Source organism: Montipora foliosa, chromosome 13, assembly GCF_036669935.1.
Source record: "Montipora foliosa isolate CH-2021 chromosome 13, ASM3666993v2, whole genome shotgun sequence".
NCBI lineage: Eukaryota > Metazoa > Cnidaria > Anthozoa > Scleractinia > Acroporidae > Montipora > Montipora foliosa.
Window position 1 is genome coordinate 34,650,049 of NC_090881.1, and position 13,372 is coordinate 34,663,420.

At 40.4% G+C, this 13,372-nt stretch overlaps 1 protein-coding gene across 1 annotated transcript in view; it reads right to left on the bottom strand.

Annotated features, from left to right (window-relative positions):
- Positions 1–13,372, bottom strand: part of LOC137982252 (dynein light chain Tctex-type protein 2B-like) — a 37,724-nt gene continuing 24,352 nt past the window's right edge. The window contains exon 5 of the mRNA XM_068829332.1: positions 1–506. Coding sequence (XP_068685433.1) covers positions 459–506 — 48 coding nt within the window. The 3' untranslated portion in view covers positions 1–458. The remainder of the gene's footprint in view (positions 507–13,372) is intronic.

The window sequence follows — 13,372 nt, forward strand, 5'->3', positions numbered from 1 at the left end:
TCCGTGAATTTAACGCTTTTAATCCTTTGATCAATCAAGTACTTACAGCAGTTAATCTTTTAAGAAAGTAAACTGTATTCCCCAAAAAGTTAGAGATGTGGCAAAGCTGACAAAGCATTGAAACACTGCCAGCTGACATTTGACTCGGCCATTCTGAAAACCTTTCTTGTTATTTCTAAAAGCCAAATTGTCCAATAACTTCGCCTGGGAAATTACTGAACAGCAATGTTGCAAAATGACTCGTCTTATGCCTCGCACCGAATCTGTTCGGCTTTCATTCTCCAACACTCGATCACATAGCCACGCCTAAGAGCATTTGAAAACATCGGTAAACCAACATTTTTCCCTGTTGAAGACTAAAATAATAATTTTTGCTCAGAAGTAGTTTTTGGGCGTCAAAATGGTTTGATATTTGCCTGGGACTGAAGAAGATTGAGACGCCAATGAACTGCGCGTGTTCAGTAATAAAACACACCATAGGCTGCCACAACGCAAAACAGCGTCTCCTATAAGGAAAAAGGACATTTTGATGTCAAAAACTGCTCTTTTTATCAAGTGGTTTAACTGTAAGCTATTTGCTCGTCTGCCTAGTCTTCACTACCTGTCAAATCTGTATCTTTGTATATAGGTACTTTGTGATCGGACGAGAACCTGGTAACCACGCCGATCCTCGATAAGGGCGAGATTCACACTGCAGCTGAATTTCCTCTATCGGTACTAGTAAATCGTTTGTATTGAGGAACTCGGTTATAAAGAGCCGGTGTCCAGCGCTATCACAGTCATAGGTTTGAGTCTCTTAGCCAGGATTTTGTGAAGCCCTTTGTATTGACTTCATACTCGGCAACGGTTTTCATAACAAGCACACAGACCAGTTGGCTCAGTCGAGAGAACACTGAACCTTTGCGCGGTCGCTGAACAGTTCAAACCACGGTCGGACCAACACTCAGAGTCTTAAAAGAGATGAGGCGAGAAAGTGCTTCCCTTGCATTTTCATCTGCAAATGGTAAGACTTTCAAGTCTTCTTGGATGACGACTTTAAACCAGTAGGCCCCGTTTCGACTTGAAAGACTAGTGATCAACGAGACCGAATGAATATTGCCAACAGTTGGAAGTAAACTGAGGGGTCCATGTGCTAAAATTGCTAAATCTGGTAAACCTATTGTCAGAAAGATCATATAAAGGGAAACCTGGTGTCCACTGGGTCAGATGTATTCTTTATACCCAGAAAAATACATAGATATATCACTGTAGAAGAGGTGTCGTAAGATGATACTCATTTTGGTACTGGGTTTTCCGTCGAAATGTAAAAACAAGCGTTTTTTTTTTTAACCGTAATTCTTCGAGGGAAGCATTGCTTTCTCTAAATCAAAACGAAATGTTAAAGTGCGTTCGATTGACCCTATTCCGGAATAAGAATAAGTGGAATGTTGATTTAAAACGGTATATCTGGCGTTTTGAAGCAACAAGGATAATAAAGATATGTTTCAAATAGCATTTTAACAGTTGTTTGACAATTTCAATATGAATCTCCGTAAAAACGAAGGATTTCAAACTTCTATTCCATGTATTCCTATTCTGGAATATGGCCAATCGAACGCACCCTTAATAACAAATAATACTGTACTTGTCTTAAATAAAGCGTGTAGTATTTTCGAAGGATTTGATTGTCGTTTATAAATATAACGAAGAGACTACGAAAAGCATACGAATTCTACACAAGATCAAAAGCCGTATCGAAGTTTCGTCCATAATCAACCAATCAGAAGATTACACGAAACCTCAACTTCACAAAAGATTCTCGAAGAAAAATGTCAACCAATAAAAGACCGCAAGTTGTCTTGTGTGCGTTGTAACTCTTCCGAGAAAACAACAGAAACGTCGAGGAAATAATTTCGACATCTGTCATAGCAAGAGTGACTCTTGGTCACCATTCTTACAGACAACTTAAAAGACAATGGAACAAATTTTCATGTTCATTCTAACAAGCGCGTGCAATGTTGAAAAATAACGTAAATTCTTGGGCGCGAGGGACGCGACTGCCGCGCGTGAACACCGAAATCTCCGCGCCACGGCGAGAAAGTGAGTTGCTCAGACGTGATTGAGGGTACAACCAAACAAGCATATTGAATTTCCCTATTATTTGAAGCTTGCGGTAAGCGGGCTCTTTCAAGTACTGGCATGGGGAAATATTATAACCAAAAAACCGTAACTGCGCTTGCGGAAAGGGCTGTCTAACAGATGATAATGGATGAAAATATTAGGCATAAAGCTCAATGAAGTTTTCCTGAAGACAGCCGTGGTGGTCCATTAAAGGTTTTATGACTATAAATACTAAGCAGAAAATGAATTGCTTGGATTCACCACTCGGTGAGGATTCATGTTTCCTGTTAACGGGCCGTAAACAGCTTTAAAAAGCCACTAGAGCCTTTTCAGAGTGCTTCAAACAGCGTGACTCAGTACATAACACACAAAATACTTTGGGATCGTACTCCAGGCCAGTGGCTTTTTCAAGAGTCCAATTAGTTAAGAATCCAGGCTGACCGGAGAGGAACCACAATCTTGGACAAATTAAATGGAACATTGAGACCACCCCTCCCCCCAAAATCAGTGATGGGAAAATGGCGCGTTTACGCACCTTCATCCTTGATTTGGGGGAGAGGGGGCATTTCTGTTCCATTTTATTCTGTCCAAGATTGGCTTGGCTACTTCGAATGGAACTTGTGGTCACTCACCCTGGTGCCTCAGCGACCACATCTGTGGAAACGAAATGGCTCTCTTTAACCAAACAGAGCTTTATTGTTTGACTCCTGGTGTCAATAGATTGAACTATGACCTGTGACCGAACAAACAGTTTACAAGGTGATTCTAACTCTTGACTCTCTGGATGAAGTGTTAAAGTGATACCACTAAAAGGAAAGCTACTTTTATATCCTGCTTATGGTCCTTGTGTTAAAACAAGGAGGAAAACGTCATGGGTGATTCGCGTGTGAAGTTAATGGCAATTTCAACAAAAGGCTTTGAACAGCGTGTTAAACTATAACATTGCACACTGCCAAGGAGGTTGTCATCACAAGTAAACTGCTGCTTCATTACGAAATAATCAGACCCATGCCCGAGGGGAACAAAAAAACTATGTATTTGTGTTTGTGGTATAGTATGGTAAAGAGTGTTTGCAGAATGACTGCAATTATCATGACTCGGTAGTAATAACAGTAATATCACCAAAGCGCAAGAATGTCGGTGCTTGCAGCCTCCCAGTATGCGGGCGGGCATGCGCTCTAGCTTGTTTTTCACAAGAGTTAAAATTCTCTGTCGCCAGCTCGTGACTGGCGGCTTCGACGCTCGCGTCCTCGTGACTAGCGGCTCCGCTGTTCTTACGAATTACACAAGACCGCCGTCTCGCGAACTAAGAACGGGAAACCAAAGAAGTCCACAAGGAAGAAACAGATATTAATAACGCAGAACATAGACTATCAACCAGACCGCAAAGAAACTTGTGTGTGTTGGTGTTGTCTACGTAGCAAAGTCTATAGCCGTTTAAAGCGAGGTTTGCGCCAAAGCGGACAGGGTTGAAACCGATACGTTTTTGATAGCATATAACCCAGGATGAGCTCTGAGCCGGCCTTCTAAGGGCGCTTTTCTTTTGTCAGGGGCACCCAACGTCAATTGTCGGAAAATATCTGTTCGGAAGACGATTTGAGATCTAGACTTTTCGGAACATTTGTTGTAAAATTTCTTGCTTGCCTGCCTGTCCTAGGATTTTCGAACATCTAAAACATGGCATAATTGCCCATTTTTAACGGATTTTTACCCTAAAAAGGTCACCTAGAATTTTCGGGAGCCTTTTCCCTGGCTGAAATTTACGAAAAGGTAAGTTTTGATCCCTATAATTTTCGGATCACTAGACTTTCAGCTAGGGAATCCGAACAGATGAAAAAATTTTAGGGGATAAAAATATGCCTATATCTGTCGTTTAAATACTAAAATACGTTTAACAATGCTATGTTTAAGCGGTTTTGAACTATATTCTCGTTGGGTGCCCCTGTTTTGTCAGAACTGGCCGGTGAGACCCATCAGTTTGCAAAGAAAATGAAACAATTTGAAGGAACACTTGCATGATAATCCCTCGCATTCTCCTGGAGGAGTATATATCATCCTCGAAGTGTGTTAATTTGAATGCGTTGTAGAGTTTGTCCTTCGAAATTCCCGGTCTGGCCGGTCACTTCTGACAAATGGAAGGCGCCCTTAATCTCCAACAACTTAGCTCAGTACATGTCCTCCACTTTCACAAACCGTTTGAGTCTGGCTTGTCCAGTAACACTGAGAAGACCATTTCATTTCTTTCTCAAAAAAGAACCCCAGACCAATTTCAAAAGATGATTATTTTTTTATGCCAAGGGTCCAACGCTTAGCTTCCGTGAAAGCACACTCAAAAATATATGCAACACATCAATTATTTATTCATGCAAAGAAGCACTTAAATTTCAATTTTGACCTTCAAATTATAAGAAATGGCGATTACACATAGACTGATTCGAAACAACTGTTTTGGCGTGAAAGCCCTCAGACAGTTTGGTATCGAAAAGTTAATAAGACTAATTTCGCTGAGCTTTTCAATCAACAACCCTGTCCTGTAACGTGAGCACAATCCGCTCAGACCACGAAAGAGATACAAATTATTCAAATTCTTGCGAAATAATGATCTCGCTCATAAATTTTGGCCCAGCTAAGGACCTTTGTGAACGCAAACAACAGGGGGTAGAGTTTTTAATACTCTCAGATATCTAATATGGATTACTTCGTACTTTTTTAATCTGAAAAAAGGCAGGAGTTTTTATTCTTGAGCTTGCCTGAAATATAGTGGAAACTACCACCACTAGGGAAGAACAACTCGAGCAACAACGAAAAGGCGACGATACTGATGAATTTTTGCAACACAAGGTATCGATTTTAACCACCCGGGTCTAAAATAGCGCCTAAAGAATTGCGTAATGAAAATAGCTGCACGTTTATGCATTGAAAAGGAGGAAAAACGAAACGAATAATTGAGCAAATGATTATTTCAGGACTAGAAAACTAAATTAACCCTATTGGAAATCGGCACATATTAAAACTCGTTGGCAAAGACTAAAAGACAAATGAATGACAGGGCGCAAAATTGAGGCGTCGACATCTTTTGATACTTGTGGCGAAGAGGTTTCTTTTCTTTTTTGATATACTAGAAAGACATTTTGAAACAGAGCGACCGCGTGGCAGAGTAGAGGGCGTTTGATCAGTTTAAAGGTGGATGGATCCTGCATGCGCGTTAAAATCACTGAAATCACGCTCAGATGCACCAAACGGAGTTGTCTTCAGTGAACCCGAATACAACTACACGGCGCGTTCACTCGTCAACGCGTTGTATCCTTTTATTTCGGGCTTCCACAACGTAGTTTTGTTTTCTGAATCGCATCTTGACCATCTCTTTTTGTAATGGGTAACAGAGGCCTCAAACTCTCAATAGCGCCGCTTATAAATCAGGTTCTTTTCTTGGCAACTGCTAGAGATGAAGTCGAAAATCTCAGAAGGAAGCGTCAGTTTTGCACCGTATTTCAGCGACTAAAAAAAACAATGGCTCATTCGTATGAACATATTTTCTTGGAAAGAACGGCGTTAAAACAGACCGAGCAAAGCTATTTGTCAGCTATGTTTTTCACACACGAAACAACGGGGAGAAATACACACCAACTGCTGACAAGGACGAATTGTTCTATAAACAACCCATGTTTTTGAGCTCATGAGACACAATGGCGTTAAAACACAGAGAACGTGAGAGCTTGAACTTGTTTTGATAAACAACCCGTTGTGTTTTTTCCATCCGACACGTGTAGTTTAGCTAGAGTATTTACGAACTGGGGACAATCGCACGAGAATCTAACAGAACCTGCGCGCTCTCCAGCACGCCTTTTACCAACACCCCAGGAAACAAATAACTTATCAAGTTACCTTAGAAGAATAACCAGAATAACCATAGACACTGCCCTCGCACGTTCGTTTTGGATGAAGAACAACGGGGGTCAGATGCAAACTTGCCAAGAGATAAAAAATAAATTCAATCAAAAAGTCACAAGTTCCGTATTAAATGGGCAACGAGGATTAAATGGCAATGGGGACAACAAGGCTTATTGGTGTAGATTTTCGTGCAGGTCTTGGTCTGACCATCACCTCAAACACATTCGGTAGTCCTCAAGTGAAGTTCACTTTGTCTTGACTTTGTCACTAACCAGCTGTTTGCCTCGTTCCAGTTCAGTTGCCGCTTAAAATTGTCACGTTTTTTTCGAATTCCTCTTTTTTCTTCTGTAGTTTTACGACGCCGTAGCTTCTTAGCCTTTCTTTTCTTTGGTGTCAAAGGCGTTATGTGAATTTGGAGTTCAAATCAAGTACTGTTCAATTTAATGCAAAACGCCTCCCAAAATTTAAAACTGTTTGGGGTAAGAAAGAAGAACTCTCCCGTTCAGTTATTACCGATTCATTCTTTACACCGAAATCGCTGATGTTAACAGGCACACGTTTGTGCCAAGAGAACAAATCTATCTCAATCTTCGGCGAGATCCTTAATAACCAAAAGAAAAAAAAACAATTAATTGATAGTATTTCATAAGGAAGTTATGTAATTATGCCTATCTGGGTGAGAACTGATTCAGTGCTTTTTTCAACTAATCCCGCCCAGTACACTAAAATGACTTCACGGATTACGTTTTTAGTTCACACAGTTCCGCTGTATGACCAAGATTTGATTAACGAGTTAAACCTGCTGTGATTTTTCACTTGGTTTTTGCCAAGTTTTACCTATGAAAACTATTATATCTGTGATTTCTCAGATATGTTTCAGGCCCAGATGGGATTTCCACCTTCGGGTCGATTATCTCGGTGGTTTGAGCACTGATTCGGCTAAGGCTTGGATGCCGTGTGGATTCACATCCAAATCTGCTAGTCAGATTTCTCTGAGTTTGAAAGAGCCGGTCACTCAAACTTTTAAGTTTCAGTACGCCTCTATCCTCGACGAATACAAAGAGAACCAAGAAAGACAGCAAACATGTCCTACGTAATGGATCAAAGGTTTTGCATTTCAGTTCATGAGAAGAAATCTTTCCTGCTAAAATAAGCTCAAGTGGCTGAACAGTTTAGCTGTTAGGGAGAAAGAGCGACGGAATTTGGGGAAGTAGGTTGGTAGGTTGACAGTGAAAGCCCAACCAGACAACCAGGCAAGTTTCTGAAAATGATTGGAAAGGGAGGACGGTTTCAATATCATTTTCTGATGCACTGTCTCACCCCAATGCAGGTTGTTTTCGCCCCTTTTTTATCCAACTGATCAGAGAAATAACCCTGCGGTGAAATGACTATGTAATCACAAAGTGGTGTTACGGAGATAAGGAAATTAAGAAGATAAAAAGCGCTCCAAAGCCTTGATGACTTGACTCGACCATTACAATATAAAGCTTCCCGTTCTCTTTGATTCACCCGGTCGATTTAGCTTATGAAAACCGCATTAATCTTTCGGAGATCTTGTTTTTTATTGTCTACAAAAACCACTAGCCGCGAGCAACCAAATTTTCCGACCGAACGAATGTCTGTCTCAAGACAGCAAGACATTTAATTGATAAAGATTAATGTTCATTAGTAGTATTAAAATAATCCGTTTTCAGAAGGGAGTTATTTTTCATTTGGCTATCGCATGTTGACAGAAACGAAATAAGCCGACTTCTGGCGGCACAAATGAAAAGTAATGCGTTGAGTGGCGAAGACATTCTTGGCATAATCCAACTTAACCGTCGAGCCTATGTAGGTTGTAGGTTGGGTACGTTGTAAATGAGACACGGACATTCGTGGTTTGGCTCAAGTGCATCAAACAAAGTTCCAAGGGAAAACACCTTGTATGCTGCTAGAAAAAAAATGAAAACTTATTAAAGGGCACAGTGGTGTGTTAAGACACACAAGAACCAAGCTCCTTTCTTGATCATAGTTTCCGTACAAATGGAGGCCTCTACAAAACACTTGTCGAAATAGTCACCTAATTTCACTACAAGTACTCCACTATGACATGACCAGCTGGATAACACTGGTTCGCTGGCCGGCGTCTATTCATGGAAGTGAAGTCCTATTGGGCGGGGTGAATACCTAAAAAGGGTAACAACTGGGAAGGTGCCGTGATGTAGCCTTGAAGTCGGGGAACAGGGATGATGAAGTGAATGGTTGAAGCACTCCTCTTTAATCAAGTGGACAGGTTTCATATTCTAGTTGTTGCCACTAGTGGACCGAGATTACGCTGGTTTTTGACCCAGCCCCGTAGGTTCTTCTACGGGTCTTCCGGTTTTTCTAAGTCCTTCATCAAAAATTTCCCTTGCGAGGGCCGTATGGGAGAACACACTGAGGTGCAAATGTGTTCCTCGTTTAAGTCTTCTACCACACTCATTTTTATGAGCAAGTTTTTAACGTGTAACGGAGCAGTAGCCGTTTCGCTTTTAAGTTTTAACATTCGCGAGAGATCTCGTTCTGAAAAATCGTTGAATCGATCCTGTTAGTCATCAGTTGGTTCAACTTATCGCCTTCACACATGTAAATAACCCGCAAATGGTTTGCATCTGGCCAGTTGGGACATTTCATTAACTCTGAAAAGCTCCTATGGGAAGCCGAGGTCAAATAAGTATGTATGGATGTATGTAATTGCAAATACACAGAATACAGTCCACTGCCGGTTAAAACGTCTCCTCTCATGCTTGCTACTTTTTATTCAATTTTCTCTTCTAGTATACACCGTCAAATAACCACCACTTGAGGTAAAACTTAAGCTCACTTTGGTTCGGTAGTTTTCTTTAGGTCACTTCTGTAAGTAAAATGTCCGAAGGTATGCTCGCACAACTGCAATCTATACTCTATTAGGACAACATAGCACAATTCAGTGGAGTCAGTCTCAAATGCAGCTTGGAAGCCTGCCATAACCAGCTAGTCAAATTCAAATACAAAGTAGCCTTGAGTCAATCCAAGTGCTAATCACGTGTGACAAAGACTCAACAATTTTTTTCAAGACTAAAAAAGTGGGGGCAGTGTCACGCTATTTTAGTGAAACTTTGTAACACTAAAAGAAGTCTATGTACTAATAAAGACCGAAAAAATAATGCTGTAATTTTCTTGCCAATAACCAATGAAGTGCACTGAAGCTATTCTTCATTGTTTGCAGCTAATTATGGAGAGGATGGAAATGGTTATAACTAAAAAAAAAAAATGGCCAGTTTTTTCAAGTTTGGAGACGAAGTCTTCAGAAAGTCGCCAAAAATTAAACACGGATAGCTCTTTGTGCCATAAATGTACTTCATATCTTTTCAGTGGGTTGTCAGGAATGTTGTACGAGTGAGCACTAACTTAAAATTAGATTTTAACCCAGTTTTACATAAAAAAAAAAAACGGCAAATTTAGCATGACGGTGCCCTCTACCAGTGAAGATTCGGGATAAAACGAGTCAAGGCCCAACCCTGAGTTCCGGATGCGCTACCACTGAGCAAAAGGAAACTCGTGACGGCTAATTAGACTGGGCTCACGTAACAATTATCTTCCTATACTGCTGGGACTGCATGGAATTGTCACAAGTGTATCAGAGAAGATGATAAATATGAACCCCGGTAGAGCAATAGCTTTCCAATAAACTCTTATTTGTTTACGTAAGTGAATCCTCGAAGCTTTTGTTCCACATGTCGTAAGTGAATTAACTGTCTCGCCGTTTCTTACTGGAATTCTCTAATCTGAAAAATAGCTAGAAGATTCGTTTAACGCCATGCAAGTTGTAAAACGAATCCCTTTAAACTCATTCGATTGATCTATATGGTAAGATAGCGAAAAGCTGACTTTACGTCGAGTCTTACTGACTTAAAGTTTTAAGAAGAATGTAAAAAATGAAGTTACAAAATGCGTGCACAACATGCATCAGAAGAGCTTTCAAAACGTCAACGTGGCCGCCGAAGATCAAACCACAAGGAGATCAAATTTAAAACGGAAGATGTAGCACGCTTTCACAGTTAAGAGCTGTCATCAAGTCCAGCTTAACCTTAATACGCTTTATTAGAAGATGGGAGACGTACAACTAAAAGTTAGGCAGAATCATGCAATGAAAGGCTATTATTACCGTGACAATCTCTCGCTGGCTGCTGTTTCATCTGTTTTTGAAAGTACGGCTGACACCTACCTTTAATATACATGATTATCTCAACCACAGACATACAAATCAAAACCACCCCGTGCAGCTGTACGGCATAATAAACAACACCAAAGAGAAATTTGCTCAATGGGCTTCAAGTCATTCATAGATTCCGAAAGTGGAACAAACTTATACACATAAAATACCACATGATCAGTAGCTTTGATTTCAATGGTTTCACTTTGGGATGTCATATACAGACGCAAAAGTAAAAAACACCTCGTTGGAAAAACTGCTTAGACGCCTTTATTTCAAATGGTCACATCAGTTTCGGATTTCCTCTACACTGAAGCTCCGCAAAGTTGGAACCAAATCGCCGAAGAAAATCAAACAATCTCATAAGCGAAATAAAGCGTCCGGTACCTTTTATAAATCAACGAAGTCAAAAGCAAGACCTACCTCTATCGGTCCTATCGTACGTTCACCCCTTTCGTTGGCATAGAAGTGTGCAACTCACGGTTCCGAGTCCCGATGAAGCCAGGATTTTTTCCGGGCTTCTTTACAGCAACTATCTTACTGAGATGAATCTTTCGCTATTGTAATCGTTTCGTGGCCACAGATGTCGTTGTATGGCTTTCATCAGTATATCATAGTTCTCTCGGTATTAAAAAACTACACTGAGCACCGTTTAATGGCTGAAAGCATTATGAACCTGACAGAATTTATAAGCAGCACTACCGACTAGTTCCGTAAAAACAGCCTAGCGCTTTCCCAATTCTTGCACGTTTTGCAGTTAATCTTGTCGATTTTTCTTTCTGTTTTTTGGAAAAGTGACAGTTGTATAGGGTTTGTGTCAAGCGATACACCCACCTAACTTTAAAACCTGTGCCTTAAGCACAACTAAGCACAGAAACTAAGCACAAAACTAAGCACAAAACTAAGCACAGAAAAAAAGGCGTTGATTCTTTGAGTGGAAATCCATGAACGAGTCCTCTTGTTAGGTGAATGAACATGTTGCAAAAAGGCTTGTCCCTTCTAACTTCACACAACAGAGAGTAAAGACAAAAGCGACATTATTCTAGAACGATGTGGTTGTGTGGAAAACAAAGTGACACAATTACGTTTTCTTACGAAGCACGTGAAGTTTTTATTATCCTTGAAATAACAGCGCAGAGGTAAATCAGTGTTTTACGCCAAAAATATCTGGAATAATAATACATTGGTATAGTGAGTTGATTTTGTGCACCCAAGGCCCGTTTTAAACGTCGCATTTCACATGTGCCGAAACTAATGCAAATGAGCGAAAACAATAGATTTTTCTCATTTACATTAGATTCGGCACATGTAAAATGCGACGTTTAAAACGGGCCTAACGCCCAAGATCAAAATAATGGTATCACAAAGAGTTGTGTACCTTTCAAGTAGCAAAAACAGGACTTTTTTCAACAAGCTGATATCCACAAAAACTGACAAACGAGTTGGGTTGTTTATCCATTTCAAGCGTAGCACCGCGCGCGGTTTTGACTTCAAAAAGAAGTATATTATCCAAAAGAATGGACATATCAGTACTCTGTGGTGCCGCTTCGCGGAAACTACACCGCAAAGGACTTTAATTATCGCTGTTAATGACTTGCGTAATCATTAAAACGGTTGATATTCGGCCTCGTGGCTTCTGATTTTTCAATTTTCGACAACGCACCTGACTTTCGCAGAGAGTCGAATATTTTCAATGATGAATTAAACAAGCACAAAACACACGAATAATAGTTTTAAAAGGCACGGCCCAAAAGATCAACACTTGTCCACTTGAAAAAGCTGTATTTTTAAGAGGGCGTAAAAGTTAAGATTTGGTAAGAAACTGTGAAGTTTGTGATGCGTAACGAGATAAATAAGTTACAAGGCGAGGTGGTGTAGTTTTGTTAACAACGTACAGGTTGGACGAGTAAGTGTTTGGGACATGAAAATTGCATCCGGGTGTGTACTACATAGGAGCTTTCCATTCCTGCTCACCCACAACGATTTCACTTTCAAAGCACACTAACCAAATTGTTCAAAGCATTTGCTAGTAGCTGGAGCGTATAATTAATCCCAATCGTTTATTTCCATTTCTAATTGGCCGCATAGAGCGCCAGCCGTTTGGCACAGCGTCAAAAAGCCTCGTGGGACCTAGCGCATTCATACTGAAGTTGCGCTACCTTACGCGTTAGTTACTTGTTATCACGACCACGGTTCGTTTAGCAAGACCGTGGGAACAGCTCCTGAGCAGAAAACAAGTGTTTGGGATACAAAAGACTGCAGAAATAAGCCTATTGTGCTTGCTTAGCGCCAACACCTGTCGTAGTCTGAAGCGATTGTTTCACGTATGTGATGTTTACATAACAGAGTTCGTGGTTTGGATCAGCCAAGCAGTGCGGGATATGGTTGTCTCGAAAATTTGCAAATTTGTTACCGCAAATGAAGGCAAACAACGTCTGCGGCTTAGACAATTATAATACCTGAATCTTAAAACCTTTGGAAAAATATAACCGTCTCTTTTTACATCAGAACACTGAAATTGTGTTAACAAAGAAATATCTCTTTCAAAGATACCGTATCATGATATTAGAGAATTTTCCCAAACGATTAACAACAACCAGTCATGCACCATTAAGATAAGGTACGCCTGCATTTCTTTCTAATGTCGTAGTGGGCATTTTGGAATTGTTTTTAACAAGTTGATTCACTTAAACAAATCTGTAAAGCAGTGTCATGTTTATAATTAGTGCATGACGGGGATCCGGCCAATTTCTGTCCCCAAAAAACCTGATTAAACCACGCAGTGAGCGAGCCAAAGGAAATGCGTAAATTTTCCGAAATAAGGAAATACCACACATTAACTCTGAGTCTGTGTCTATACTTTGGGAGAGTTTTTAGCCATTGGCACGGACTCAGGCCAGACACAGCGTGTATTCCCCTGTCAGGGCAAGCTACTTGAAAAGATCCTTGTGCAATCGATCATAATTAATAAACATAAATTTAATGAGCAGTTATTTTGCGTGGTCTTGTTTGTTTTTGGACGAACTTGACAGGACAACTTGAAGACGCCTTTTTTTAAACCAGAGGTGGAGTTGAGTGTAAGGTAAAAATGGAAGAGCAAATAAATATTCCGCAAATTTGCAGGGCGACGAAAGACCGGCGGCTAATACCCTGGCCACAAAAAAAGAA